Source organism: Cololabis saira, chromosome 5, assembly GCF_033807715.1.
Source record: "Cololabis saira isolate AMF1-May2022 chromosome 5, fColSai1.1, whole genome shotgun sequence".
Taxonomy (NCBI): Eukaryota; Metazoa; Chordata; class Actinopteri; order Beloniformes; family Belonidae; genus Cololabis; species Cololabis saira.
The window spans coordinates 28,141,974-28,156,025 of NC_084591.1; the positions used below are offsets into that span (position 1 = coordinate 28,141,974).

The 14,052-nt window shown below is 38.4% G+C and overlaps 1 protein-coding gene across 3 annotated transcripts; it reads left to right on the forward strand.

Annotated features, from left to right (window-relative positions):
- Positions 1–4,896: 4,896 nt before the first annotated feature.
- Positions 4,897–12,424, forward strand: th (tyrosine hydroxylase). Of its 3 annotated transcripts, none has more exons than XM_061722565.1 (14): positions 4,897–5,076; positions 5,344–5,439; positions 5,546–5,752; positions 6,514–6,688; positions 6,795–6,883; positions 6,964–7,031; positions 7,138–7,188; positions 7,881–8,026; positions 8,135–8,270; positions 8,867–8,936; positions 9,029–9,085; positions 9,467–9,562; positions 9,652–9,785; positions 11,617–12,424. In XM_061722565.1, exons 1-14 carry the CDS (start codon positions 4,993–4,995, stop codon positions 11,774–11,776), a joined length of 1,569 nt encoding a protein of 522 aa, XP_061578549.1. In that variant the 5' UTR covers positions 4,897–4,992; the 3' UTR covers positions 11,777–12,424. The 3 variants fall into 3 exon arrangements, with proteins under 3 accessions (XP_061578549.1, XP_061578550.1, XP_061578551.1); XM_061722567.1 differs by having other exon boundaries at positions 5,053–5,076; positions 5,355–5,439; XM_061722566.1 differs by lacking the exon at positions 5,344–5,439.
- The last annotated feature ends 1,628 nt before the right edge of the window (positions 12,425–14,052 follow it).

Below are 14,052 nucleotides of genomic sequence, written 5' to 3' on the forward strand. Positions count from 1 at the left end.
TATTTTGCCGAGTAATAATTAATACATTTCAACTACAGAAGGTCAACAAGTGACTTCAAGTCTAAGAATATAGGAAAAAATAACTATTTTGTGATATCCATTTTTACCGTCATCGTGCTTTAATCAGATTAAGTTTGCTCATGACTCATTTAGAGCATGTTTATCCAAGATGACCATAGTTAATAATATATTTATTTGGGGGATTTTCTCCTCAGCAACTGAATGAGTCTGATGGACATCACAAATGTGACCAGAATTTTTCAGCATAGTGAAAGAAATAGAAACATGGAGGATGATGAATAATAGTCCAGCTGGTGGCGTTAGCTGCAATTAGTCCATGTGAAGTCCCACAATTGTGCAGGAAAAAGCTGGCACAAAGCCATGCTGAATGCTTGAATCAATGCATAATTGTTATAATTATCATGCTGATGTCATTTGTGAACATGTCCAACCCTTCCAGAAAAGATGTTGAAATTGGATAAAGACATAGGGTTGAACTGAAAAGAGGTGCTGCTTCTTCAAGTGCAACATTTCTAACAAAAGGAAGCCTTGATACCTGGCGTGAATAATACGCAGTCAGGAAAGGCTTCCAGGAATAACTTTCCTATGAGACAATTTCAGGTTCACCATGTTACATTTTTACCCACATCATATGTGAAATCATTACTGTAGACAAGTGGACTCTTCTGTAAGCTCTTCATATCTTTAGATTGAAATCTGAAATTTCAATTTCTTCCCTATATCATGGTCAGAAACTCAATTTAAAAGACTAATTTAGAAATGACATCCACAAAGCCATTGTTTGAATAACATAATCAAAATTGAAGATTATTATTTTAGATTATCACTGCTTTTCCATGTAGGCAGAGGTGAAAAGTATTCTGAGAAAATGTTCTTTCTCCAGATGTGTTGTCACTTCAACTGAATTCCTCAAATTCAGATTTAAGTGGAAACACATTCATTGTGTGACAGAATAGTGTTTAAAAACATGTGAAAGACTGAGGACATCAGTAGGTAGTTATTATACCCTCCTTGTTTCCAGGGTTCATAGTTGCAGGTGTACACCAACAACCTCCACAGGCTGATCAGTAGAACCTATTGACTACAATTACTTGCCACTTCCTTCATCCGTGAATGCCCTATATAACCCCACTGTTTTGTGTCATTGTAAAAGTCTGCAGAGTATTATGATTGTTCCTGTGTTTTATTTCCTGCATCTTAATCCAAAGCTCTTCACAAGTGTTACTTCAAACACATCACAAATGTTGGATGATTTTTGCTTTTTTTCCCAGAATGTTTTAAGGTGGGTTTATATTTAGGGCTCTAAGATGCAGCAGGCAGATATTTCAGAAAAAGCAAATGCTTGCCTCAAATCTTTTAAAGTTGTAATTAAGCCTAAGATACATTCTGTGACGAGGTGGAGGAACTGAACCCAAAAGCAGCCAGACAGGGAAACAATTAACAGGGTTTATTGTAACAAATGCAGGGATGAAGGAAATCCGGAGTCCAGAGATAAACCAAATGTTGAGAGAGAGTGCTGATCTGTGGCCGGTGTGAGGCACGGAGGGAAACGAGAGGATTACAACCAAGGTAGTTGTACCAAGAATCTTTCTTTTAAAAATCCTTCTTTCACTGGAGATATATCCACGTTGAGGCGTTAATAGTCTGGCACTGAGGCTGAAGTGTGCAGCGGTTTTATAGGCCAGGAGATGCTGAACTGGCAGCAGGTGGGTGCAATCGGCCTCAGCGCCACAGGCAGGGAAGGGGGAGCAGCCTCTGGGGAACGGTATAGCCAAGCAGGAAAGGGAACTCTGGCAACAATCCTTCAAAACAAAACCATGAGTCCATGATCGCCACAACATTCAGCTTTAAAAGAGCCAGCCACAGTAAAATGATATGAATAATACTCAGTACGAGTTTAGTTAAGTTGATAAAGAAATAGCACAGGAGGTGCTAACAAGGTTTAGACAACGGTTGGCTACTTAACAACATATGACTAATAGGAATAACTGGGTTCATCTTGTGAAGAGTAAAAGTTGAAATGTGAGACTGAAGTAGGGAGGGACTACATATAAGCTAAGAAAATCTGATTTATGCACTGCAGATAGGAGAGTCAAGTTGACAAATATATCCAGACAGTGGGTTGTTGTAAAAAATGCAGGTTTGTTCATTTGTTGATTAGAAATAACAGACCATTGATTAACTTTGTGCAAAAACTCCATCGTTGGAGGTAATTCATGTGGCTTCCAGGTGTAAGAAGCATTGCATGCAACCAGATTTATAGATGTAGAAAAGAAATACACCAGGTCCAGAGCGCAGTGTTAGAGAGCAAGGGATCACCTCCAACACCACTCGCCTTATTTCACACCAGGCAGTTTTACAAGCAACTTCTAGAGACTTGGTGGAAAACAACTTATGTCAGATCTAAACAAGTTAATTGCATCCAACAGTAGCTGCTATGAGATGTCTTGAGCAGTCAAAGGCGGAGTCCATCACAGGGCCACACTGAGATAAAAACACAGACACCTACTGTATGTATATTTCCACTCACACTCAATTGAGACAGACCGATTGCCCTATAAAGCATCCCTTTAGGAGGATGCTGAAATATGTAAGTAAGTAAGTAAGTAAGTAAGTCAAGTTTATTTATATAGTGCTTTTCACAGACATTTGTCAAGTCCTTTACAGAATAAAAACTTTTTAGAGCAATAAAATACATAGAATATATGATAGAAAAGAAAAAAGAAATAGAAAACGACAAAAATAGAAAAGCCTGTAAAAACAAAAAGCTCTTGATAGATCAGTTAATGTTCCTTCCTCTTAATTACAGTTATGTAATATGTTTTTGTTTTTGTTTTTTTGGTACAACAGTAAACTTTAATTAGATAGTTAGAGTGAGGCTGTCAGCCATGTTCACCTGGAATCTTCTGCAGACTTGTAGACAGTTGGATATGCAGGTACTTACTCAAGAAGGCCAAATAATACATATCCTTTTAAAATGAACAAAAGCTCATCATTTATAAAATACATTGATTCAGTATAGACACAGTTTGACATGTTCCTGTGATAACCACAGTAAGAGTTTACAAGAAATGATGACGCTGCTTTGTTGCCACTGTCACAAAGTAGACTTTTTTTTTTCCAATTCGTATTTATCTATATTCACCAAAATAGTACATGCAGTATATCTGAATTAGGTTTCAGGTTTGAACAGCCTTGAAAATGATACATGCAGGCTTATTGGGTTTTCATGCAAAGGTTTTGATGAACTGGGCTGATACAAGAGTGCAGACTTTCAAAAAGAGGAGGGATATCAGTTTATCTTGAGCCTTGTGGCTGTTCTCCTGTCCCTTCCAAGACAGAGAAATATCTCTGGGTTTTGTGGACCGTATAAGAGGTTTGGAAGTCACAGATATTACCTTCTCTTTCCTTCCACTTCTGTACGGGGTGGGGGACTGCAAGGTTAGTGTCTCAGAAATTACTATAGCAGTCTGTTGTCTATCTTTTTTTCAGTCTGTTATCCAGTGCATCTGGCTTGCTTAAAACAAAATAAACTAAACTTGAAAGAGATGGATGGAAGAAGGCATAAAATTGATAATTGTTCCTATCTCTGGATAAATGTCAAGCTTCTGTCTGTTGCTCAGCCTTTTATGACATAGTACTTCCAAAAAAGGTCATAAGAAAGAAAAAAAACAAAGCAAAACCCATTTAAAGAGATGCACTACTTTTCCTGTTTCCACACAGAAGACATCCATAGCTCTAATGTTACTGTCAGTTTCTTTATCTTTCTCTATTCAGACTTGCACTGCTGCCCTCCAAGGCTGGAAGTAGCCTCTGTTCTCTGTGCCCAGGGCAACATCAGTGCTCTTTAGCATTTTCAGCCTGAGTGTTTAGGTTGAGGTAACAGTCACCCATCTGCCTTCTCTGCACTCCTGCAAGGTTGCAGTTGTGGCAGCAAATTATCGTTTTACTTCATCTAGCCTTTGGGCACCATAAATCACTCATAATAATATTAACAGCCAAAGCCATCAGCCACACCAATGCAAGTTCATTTGATGTGGTTGTTGCTGAGCTAAGAGAAACAGCGCCTGAAAACGGAGAACAATATTATGTTGCCCCCCGCCACCACCACCACCACCTTTTTTTCTTTCCTGGCCACAATCAAATCTAATTTGTGAGGAGCTGTGATTTGATTGGATTGAGCTGATAAAGTGACTTAATTTTCTACAGTTGACTTTTCTATAGTCTAACCTTTAAAATGAGCCTTGCGGTTAAAACATTGATTGTTATCTAAAATGAATCTAACCACTTAATATTCTAATTGTTGTCCGTAATTTTAAATAATAATAATAATAATAATAATAATAATAATAATAATAATAATAACAATTACTACTATTATTGTCATTATTACTATTATTATTATTATTATTATTATTATTATTATTATTATTATTATTATTTATAAAACTGTATTTACATCGTTTAAAAAAGGTAAATATAGTGTAATCCACAGATATACGCAAAATATGAAATATTGTAGCAAAACCTTAAAGCAACTGGTGTCTGAATTATTAAATATATAACAATTATTCACATTATTCTCATATATATATATATATATATATATATATATATATATATATATATATATATATATATATATATATATATATATATATATATATAACCGACAAATATTAACAGTAGTCACTTTAGATGCGTGTCTGTTAAAAATACACAATCGGCTCTGAATTGGACCATAGCATGAGTGTGGTAGATCCTGCGCACCAGCTGATTAGAGTGAGATTAGTGTCTTTGACGTCAGAAACCACAAACAAATGATCCTATAAAAAGAGGAAACCTGTCTGTGAGGAAAAAAGAGAAAAACTCTGGTCACACAACAAAGCCTTAGAAGTCGAGGGCACCAGAAGTACACCATCATTTCTGTCGCCAGCAAACAGCCGAAACAGAAAACTTTTCAGCCTGAAGATGCCTCTTTCAAGCAGCTCCACATCCTCCACAAAGAGCATCCGCAGAGCGGCATCCGAGCTGGAGAGGTCGGACTCCATCACGGTAAGCCCTATCTGCATGGCCAACACCCAATATGTTACTGAATCACAAGCGTGAGTATATAGTTGTGTTTTCAGTGATTGATGAAAATTTGGACGACCGAATCTGTAAAAATGCGCGTGGAAAGCTCTGCGATCTGTTCATTGCTCAATGGTAGTGCGTGATGCGCAAAATTAGACATCCAACTAATAGGTTAGATTTAAAAAACAAACAAACAAAAAACATAAGTCGTATACGCTCGAACATATGCTGAAATGTGTGCTGTGGTAGCTATGTTTTAGGGTTTACCTTGATTGCATTGCTGTTCCAATGCGCATTTGGAGATGTAAAGCTCTACCTTCAAATACCCAAAGAGACATCCCAAAAGTAAGGAAAGCCAAGCAGTTACCTCTCTGTGCTGTTTTGACCGTGTGCTGTGTCTGTGACTTAAATCAGAAAATGCTTTTCTTCCTTTTTTTTCTTTTCGGGGCAGTCTCAGAGGTTCCTCGGGAGACGCCAGAGTTTGATTGAAGACGCGCGCAAAGAGAGAGAAGCCGCGGCCGCCGCGGCGGAGGCTGCCGAGGCCAGCGAGCAGATAGTGTTTGAGGAGGAAGATGGAAAAGCGCTTCTCAACATCTTCTTCACTTTAAGGAGCTGCTCCAAGACACCTGCTCTCTCACGGACACTCAAGGTCTTTGAGGTATCGCGCGAAGACGGCAAAATAATTATGGTTATGTTACAAAAGATTTGTCAGTTATGTTCAACTAATAGCTTAGTTATGACTTAGAAATAATTATCACATGCTATATGAGTCACGAGTCATTAATCAATGAATCCATTCTTTTTGTTTTGTTTTGCATTGAATTCTATAGAATACGCTCAGGGAATTAAACAACATAGGCTTTTTTCTTTTATTTTCTTCTCTTTATTTTCTTTTAATTTTATTTAATTTTTATAGGTTATATATGATATGATATTGTGAGGAAGGGACAGGACTAAATAAGCGTTCTGCTTCCTCCTGTTCCCTCTCGAACACATTGTTTGGCTGTGTGTTTTATTTTTGAATGAGACTGTTAAATTGTTTTGCTTTTTTTAAATATTTTGATGCTTTTAATTTGATTGGGTTTTGTTGTGTTCGAGACAAAGCCAATAAAATAAAAAAATAAAAATAAAAAAAAATAGGCTATAATAATAATCCATCAAAAATCAATAGGTTTGCTGATATATCCAATCATTCTACTGAATAGATTTTTCATTGACAAAACATTTTCTGCAGATTTTTCTGTCTGTCATTTGACTGAAAAGCTATAAAGGAAACTTAAGGAAAGCTGCTCCATGCTTTATACGTGTCCAGAGTGGAACCTTAAATCCTGTATCATTTGTTATTTCCATCTTAATACTATGCTATGTACATTGTACCAGCACTAGAACTATATATCAGTAGTGTTGATGATATTCCAGACATTTGGAGCCAGCATCCACCACTTGGAGACACGACCATGTCGGAAGCTGAAGGACAACCTGGAGGGTCTGGAGTACTTTGTGCGCTTTGAGGTGCACCTTTCAGACGTCAGTACTCTGGTCAGCTCCCTCAAGAGGAATGCGGAGGATGTCAAAACCACAAAAGAAGTTAAATGTGAGACATTTCTGCTTGTTTTTAAATATGTATTTGAAAAATAATTCATGAATTGAAGTAGTGCAACTAAATCTCGTTTTGTTTGTTTTTCTCTTTTCTGTACTAGTTCACTGGTTTCCAAAGAAAATTTCAGATTTGGACAGATGTCACCATCTGGTCACAAAATTTGATCCAGACTTAGATGAAGACCATCCCGTAAGTGATGCCCTTTCCAGCATTAGAGAAAGAATAATGCAGAAAATGCTATCAATGTTTGATATAATTGATTTTAACAGGGCTATAGAGATCCGGCTTACAGAGAGAGGAGGAAAATGATTGGTGACATCGCTTTCAGATACAGACAGTGAGATACAGTTTTTGGCTATAATGCTGCACAGAAACATATATGACAATAAACAGAACACCAATTGGACAGTTCCTGACAAATGTGTCCATATGCTTGTCCTCAGTGGGCAGCCAATTCCCAGAGTGGAGTACACAGAGGAAGAGATTGACACATGGTAAGAGCTAATCCATGTCCTTCTAATATGTTGTTACTATAAGATGTACAAATGAAGGCTTAAGTAATGAACATAAACTTGTGATGAATTCGCATTTATATTCAAATAATCTGCCATTGGATTATTATTCACAAAGTCAGTCAAATCGTGTTTCCCAGCAGTTGGAATATAATTTAATTTTATTTTTGGTGGATATTTTGGTAAATTACTTACAAATGGGGAAACTATTTCACACATGAAGGTGTGATAGTAAGGGCGTGTATATGTCTGGAAACAAAATTTTACAAATAGGATTTGCAAATAATGGTATTTTCCTCTGTATTCATAATTTAAACTTTAATAAAGATCTTTGATCCAGTCACTTTCCACAGTGAAAGACTCAGAAAAATAAAAGGGCTTTACATCGATTAGGTGCCACAAGACATAATCGAGACACACAAATATGACTGAAAACCTAATAGAGCAAACAAAAGGCAAAATAAAAAAACAACTGATTGAAGAGGGACTAAAAGCTACAGTACAGTTGCATTTCAAGATATAAATCAGTTCTGAAAATATCGATTTAAGAAAGTTATGATGAAATTATACTTTATTATTGAGCTGATATGAATCGTTGTTTCCTGTTACCCTTTTAAGTATGCAACAGATTTTGTTTCAGATCAAAATGTTTAAGCTATCATGTTTCCAAATAGGGGAAAAGTGTATTCAACTCTGAGGGACTTATACAACACCCATGCCTGCACTGAACATCTTGAGGCCTTTCGTCTTCTGGAGAAGCATTGTGGGTATAGTCCAGACAACATTCCCCAGTTGGAAGATGTGTCATGCTTCCTCAAAGGTAATGTCTGTGAAGCAATGGAAGGAATGATACCTAAACACAGATGTTTAGTGACTAGCCAGCCCGTCCATCAGGGTTTGATTATTTCTTCCTCTTGAACTCAAACAGAGCACACAGGGTTTCAGCTTCGTCCGGTGGCAGGTTTGCTCTCAGCCAGAGACTTCCTGGCCAGTCTGGCATTCCGTGTATTCCAGTGCACCCAGTATATCCGACATGCTGCCTCCCCTATGCACTCCCCAGAGCCGTGAGTATCCCTCTGACCCATCCATTTTTGTTTATCAAATCCTCCCATATATAAACACATTTGATGGCAAAGTTCCTGAAATTGTGTTGAGTGACCCTTTAGCCCACTCCAGCATTTTCTCTCACTTTGTCTCTTCACACAGTCCAGTAAAACTTTCTGCATAACATGAATTTACTTAAAACCTGCAGCATATTACAAAAGCACAACAAATAACACATAATTAAACAACCATCCACCCATCCATTTTATATACATGTTTCAGTTTATTCAGAGTTTCAGGGGGGGCTGGAGCCCATCCCAACTGTCTTCAGGCAAAAGGACATATAAAACCAACAAATGTAAATGAGCAGTATCTTTAATTTAACCCATGTTTATATACAAAAGTTGCACATTAATTAAAACTAAGAAGAGTTAGAAATGTTATGATGTGTGTTTTCTCACTGAATTGGCTCTTGCTGTCTAACCACTGCTATGCAGCCACGCTCAATTCAACCACCTCGAGAGCTCCAAGTCTCTTCTGAGTTAAAGTTATCTTTATCATGTTTTTCAGTCTCTACACATTATGGTCAAAGCTTCATCTTTGTTTGTATCTTCAGGGACTGTGTCCATGAACTTCTGGGCCATGTCCCGATACTGGCTAATGCAACCTTTGCCCAGTTTTCTCAGGTGAGGAAGGAACAATGTTGCAACCTTTCAGGTTGTTATTCTGCTTTCTGTGCTATTATGTTTGGTAACACTTGTGTGGTTACTTTCTGCAGAGCCTTGGTCTGGCATCACTGGGGGCATCAGATGAAGACATTGAAAAACTATCGACGGTGAGACTTGAGTCCTCCAACACGAATGAGATTTGGATACCCTGCAAAAAATATTGAGGAGTAGAGGAGTTGAAGCTTATGTTGGGTCATTTCGGAAATAATACTTCCACTAGGGTTATTTGTAGTGGTCTATTGACCAAAATAAATTATGTGAACTTCCTAAGACCTGTGAAAGACCTATGATATGTTGGGTTGTCAGGACTCAGGAGGTTAAAGAAATCAATGTGAAAAAAAAAAGATCTTGGCATTGTGTCATTTATTTATTTCAATATTTTTTTTACTACAGTTCAAACAATTCTGGATCTCAAATGTGACAAATATAAATAAGTAGTAGTTTATCCCAGTATACCCTTTTTCAACTCAGTCTGTTCTTCTCTTCAGCTGTACTGGTTCACGGTCGAGTATGGTCTATGCAAGCAAAATGGTGAAGTGAAGGCTTACGGGGCTGGATTGCTTTCTTCTTATGGAGAACTTGTGGTATGGTAAAGCATTTTTTTTTCTTTAAAGAGAACAACCAAAGTAAACTGAGCTCTTACCTGATTCTTTCAAATGTAACCTCCTCCCAGCACTCTCTGTCTGATGAACCAGAGACACGAGAGTTTGATCCAGAGGCTGCAGCATTGCAACCCTACCAAGACCAGACGTACCAGCCTGTCTACTTTGTTTCTGAGAGTTTTTCCGATGCTAAGGAGAAATTCAGGTATTTCTTTTATACTGAAGACAACACAATACATTAGGGCTGTTCGATTAATCGATTTTAAATCGTAATCGCGATTATGTAATTAGAACGATGTTAAAACGTGAAACTCGTAAAATCGATTTTTCACTTTTTTTTTTTTTTTTTACCTTGTCTGCACACATATTAATGATTGATACCATATTAATGATTGGTGGAAATACCTCTCAATACCTGCGACAAGTGCCCCATCGGAGAGGCTCTTTAGTGTAGGAGGGGGCGTTGTAACATGCCACCGGGCATCCCTCAAGCCAGATGCCGTAGACCGGCTCGTGTTCCTTGCAAAAAACTTGCAAATGTGAACAGCAAATGTAATGACTGACATTACACACCTCTACCTCCTTCATGGGTTGCATTATTATTTAGCATGCAAAGACCCAGTTTAGTTTAATTAGAAAAATGTCTTGTTTTATTTAATTGGAAATATAACTTACTGTATGTTTGCAAGTGCTGATTTGCTGATTTTTTTCAGAGATAAAACTTTATATTTTATTATATTTTTTAAAACTTTTTTTCAACTTATTTTACAGAGTTTTGCACTTTATTCATTCATTTTTGGTTTAATAAGAGCAACGTTTGCACTTAAAGCGCAATGGGGCAAATGTTCAATAAAAAAACAGCATATTTGAAATCATTTCTTTGCCTTTTGTCAATTCACAAAATAATCGTAATCGTAATCGAAAATCGGATTTTGAGAGAAAATAATCGAGATTTTATTTTTGGGCAAAATCGAACAGCCCTACAATACATACAAATATACACAAACCAGCCATAACATTGGGACGAGCAGCTTAAGATTGTGTAGGCCCTCCCCTCGTCTCCAAAACAGCCCTGACCGGTCAGGGTGTGGATGAGGAAAATCTGAGGGTGTCCCACAGTGTCTGGTACCAGGACATTAACAGATCGTTTGGGCACTGTGGCCTGCGGGGCGTGTTCATTGTGCAATAGGCTTACCTCCCACAGACGGCATCAGATCTCATCAGAATGGTGTCCGGGGAGGTTGTAGGCATCTCAAACTCTTTGTAGTTTTCTTTGAGCCGTTCCAAAGCCGTTTCTGCAGGGCCCGCTGTTGTCCTGCAGGGGGAAGCTACTACTGTATTGGAGTACTATTACCATATGTGGGGGTGGTGATTAGGTGGGTGGAAAGCATCAAAGAAACCGACATGTGAATGCTTAGACGCAGGTTTTCCCAGGAGAACACTGAATTGTAACACAATCAGCAGTGTAACTCATTCTACTTGTCAGTGTTTGTAACATGATGGCTGAGCCGTGTGCAGTGAAAGGGAGAGCAAGGAAAAGATGAAGGAGAAAAAGAAAATGTAAAAGTACAAGGTTATATATGGACAAGGTCACAGAACCGCCAGCCAACCCGACGAGGCCACCAACTTTAGTAGGTCAGCCATAACAGTCAGAAGACAGCTGTTACTGATGTAGTCTTTCTTACCAAGGCAAAACACTGGAGCTTTATTTGGCAAACACATCAGATCCTCCTCTGCAAAACAAGTGGCTTTATTTTGAGGGTGGAATGAAGTACAAGACATCTGTGCCACACTTGATGAGAACATAGTCAGCATGGGGATGTTTAGAAAAGGATAGTAAATATAAAATACAGCCCATTGTGAGCCGAACTGCACGGGATGTATGTATATCTTTAGATGTGAAAGTTCCAGTCACTCTAAAAGTGACTGCCAAAAGTTTTATGTATACGATGCAGGCCAAACAACAACTAAGAAAATTAATTTTGTCATACATATGTTTTGCTTTCTGACATGTCTACATTTAAAATCTTCACCAGGAGGTACGTAGCTGGCATCAAGCGTCCCTTCTCGGTCAGGTTTGATCCATACACCTGCAGTATTGAAGTCCTGGACAACCCACTGAAGATCCAGGGATGCCTCGAGAATGTTAAGGATGAGATTAAGTTGCTGACAGACGCCCTCAGCGTGTTGTCATGATGAAGCCCCCCGTCAGCAGCCATCCCCGCTATTGTTTGCTTCCTCTCTGCTAAGCTCTGCGATGTCCAACATGTGACAAGACTAACGTGTTCATCTTTTTGTGCTGTACCTCCAGTATGACGCTGAGCTGTTGCTTGATGTGGCTGCCTGGCTGGCCAATGAGGCTGCAATCTTTAAAACCTCAAACGGCAGCATCTGCAAAGTCTCCAAAGATATTTAACGCTTTGCTGGGTGTGGATGCATTTGTGAATTGATGTGGTTTACCTTGACTGGGCTGCTTTTAAAGCAAAACTGTTTTGTTTGAGAAAAGAGTTAAAGAAGCCAAAATCGAAGGGAACTGTGATTATGAATGTATTAAAAGAAAACTAAATCAGTATTGTATCTATATTTTAAAATAATAGGAAGAAAATGTTGGGCTCTAGTGAAGAATCACATGTATATTTTAATAATTTATTTTGACAAGAAACAAAAAATAGCCCTCAGCTGCTTGTTAAACGTTAATTTCGAGGTATGTGTATTCACTGTTTGAGCGGTTACTTTTAGATTTCTTTTTTCTTTGCCTGTTTTGGTCTTGTCATGTATTTGATGCCGTTTTTGTCTAGCCGTGTAAACGCATAGTGAATTAAAAAAAACTTCCTATGTAATAAACAGTTGATAGCAATGTTACAAATTGCCATGCATTTAATAGTGTCCTTTTTCTACCACAAGATGGAGCAGTCTGGTAGATTGTTGCCGAAATCATAGTCATGTGTAACCAGTCGGGTTTTTAATAGAATTAATCTGATTTATGTTTCCTCTGCCATACCGCAATATCCTGTTTTGCCAGTTTACTTTGTGTTTTGGGAGAAAAAAAAATGAATGCCCTTAGAAGTAGGTGGAAAATAAGTCTTCTTATGACACAACACATATAACACATGCTCAGAAAATGAAGGGAACACTTAATCTTCAAAATACAACATCAAGTCAGTTAAATTAGGATTTGAATCTGGTTATGATTACCTAATGATTATTTGGTTTCCACTGACTGTTGATATGGCATTTTCCATCCAGCATATCCATGTGGGCCCCATCTGGGATAAAAGTGGGCTATCTGCATACACAGTGGGTTTGGGCTTGAAACGGACAAATGGCATGGGTTCCATATGGTTTCAGTATTATGGGCCCCAAAAAGGAAGCCTATGTGGGCCAAATATATGGGGCCCAAAAGGGATACAAGTGAGTTAAATGGCCATGGGCTAAGAAGGGGGGAAATTGTGTGGGTCCCGTATAGTTTTAGTAACAGCCTGAGCACCGCGTTCTTCACAAGAACACTGACTGGCTTTGCCCGCTCCTCACACAAGGCAGCTGCCGCCAAGACTGTTCTCTCGTGTCGTTCCTCAATGGTGGAACAAGTTACCAGTGGCTACAAGAGTAGTTGTCACTCTCTACGTTCAAGAAGGTGTTTAAAACGTTCCTCTTCAAAGAACATTTTCTGTCATGAACTGCTGTCTCCTTTAACTTTGTGAACTGCACTTGATCGTCCTCTTAGTGGAGCTTAACCGCACATTAAAATACTGTCGCATCTGCACCTACTTTGTGATCTACTATGATCTACTGTGACTTGATTGCATTCCTCTGTTGTAAGTCACTAAGTGTCTCCTCAGTGTAATGTAATATAATGTAATGTAACATAGGTCCCCCTCTAGTTGGATCCCACCTAACAACCAAGTCCATGTGGGCAAACACTGGTAGGTAACACTGAACCTGCAGACAAACCCATGTGCGGCCCATACTTGCAGCAGGTCATTTTTAACCCATATGGGGCCTGTATATAAATGGTGGCTCGTTTTGTTTGTTTGTTTATTTGTTTTTTAAACAAACATGTACACCAGTAAATATTTTCAATCAATCAATCAATCATTTTCTGATATGTGATGCAATTGTTCCCTTGTATCTCTTATGTGTGTTCTTATATACTTGTGTGTGAGATAAGCATAAATGTTGGCAAAAACAGTGCTATGTTTGACTCCATTTGCAAGAACAATCTCCCGGGAGTTTGTCCGGACATATTTCCTGCAGGTTGAGTCTGAGGTTGGTAATCAGATCCTGGACCAGTACTTTCAGCTCAGCTGCTCCAAAGCTGCGAGACAAACAAACGGAGCTTCGGTATCCTGACCAGTAGGTGTCAGTCTGAGTCTGAAGAAAGGCCCGGTTTTTACCTTCAGCAGAAGACACACTTACATAAGGGAATCCCTATTCATTTTTTACAAGAAAAAAGTGAAAGTGCTTGCTTACAC

Excerpts from the sequence above, each read along its gene's own strand:
- th (XM_061722565.1), top strand. The coding sequence starts at position 4,993 with ATGCCTCTTTCAAGCAGCTCCACATCCTCCACAAAGAGCATCCGCAGA. Across the intron at positions 5,753-6,513 it reads GGACACTCAAGGTCTTTGAG|ACATTTGGAGCCAGCATCCA; the intron begins GTATCGCGCGAA and ends ATGATATTCCAG. Across the intron at positions 9,086-9,466 it reads ACATTGAAAAACTATCGACG|CTGTACTGGTTCACGGTCGA; the intron begins GTGAGACTTGAG and ends TCTTCTCTTCAG.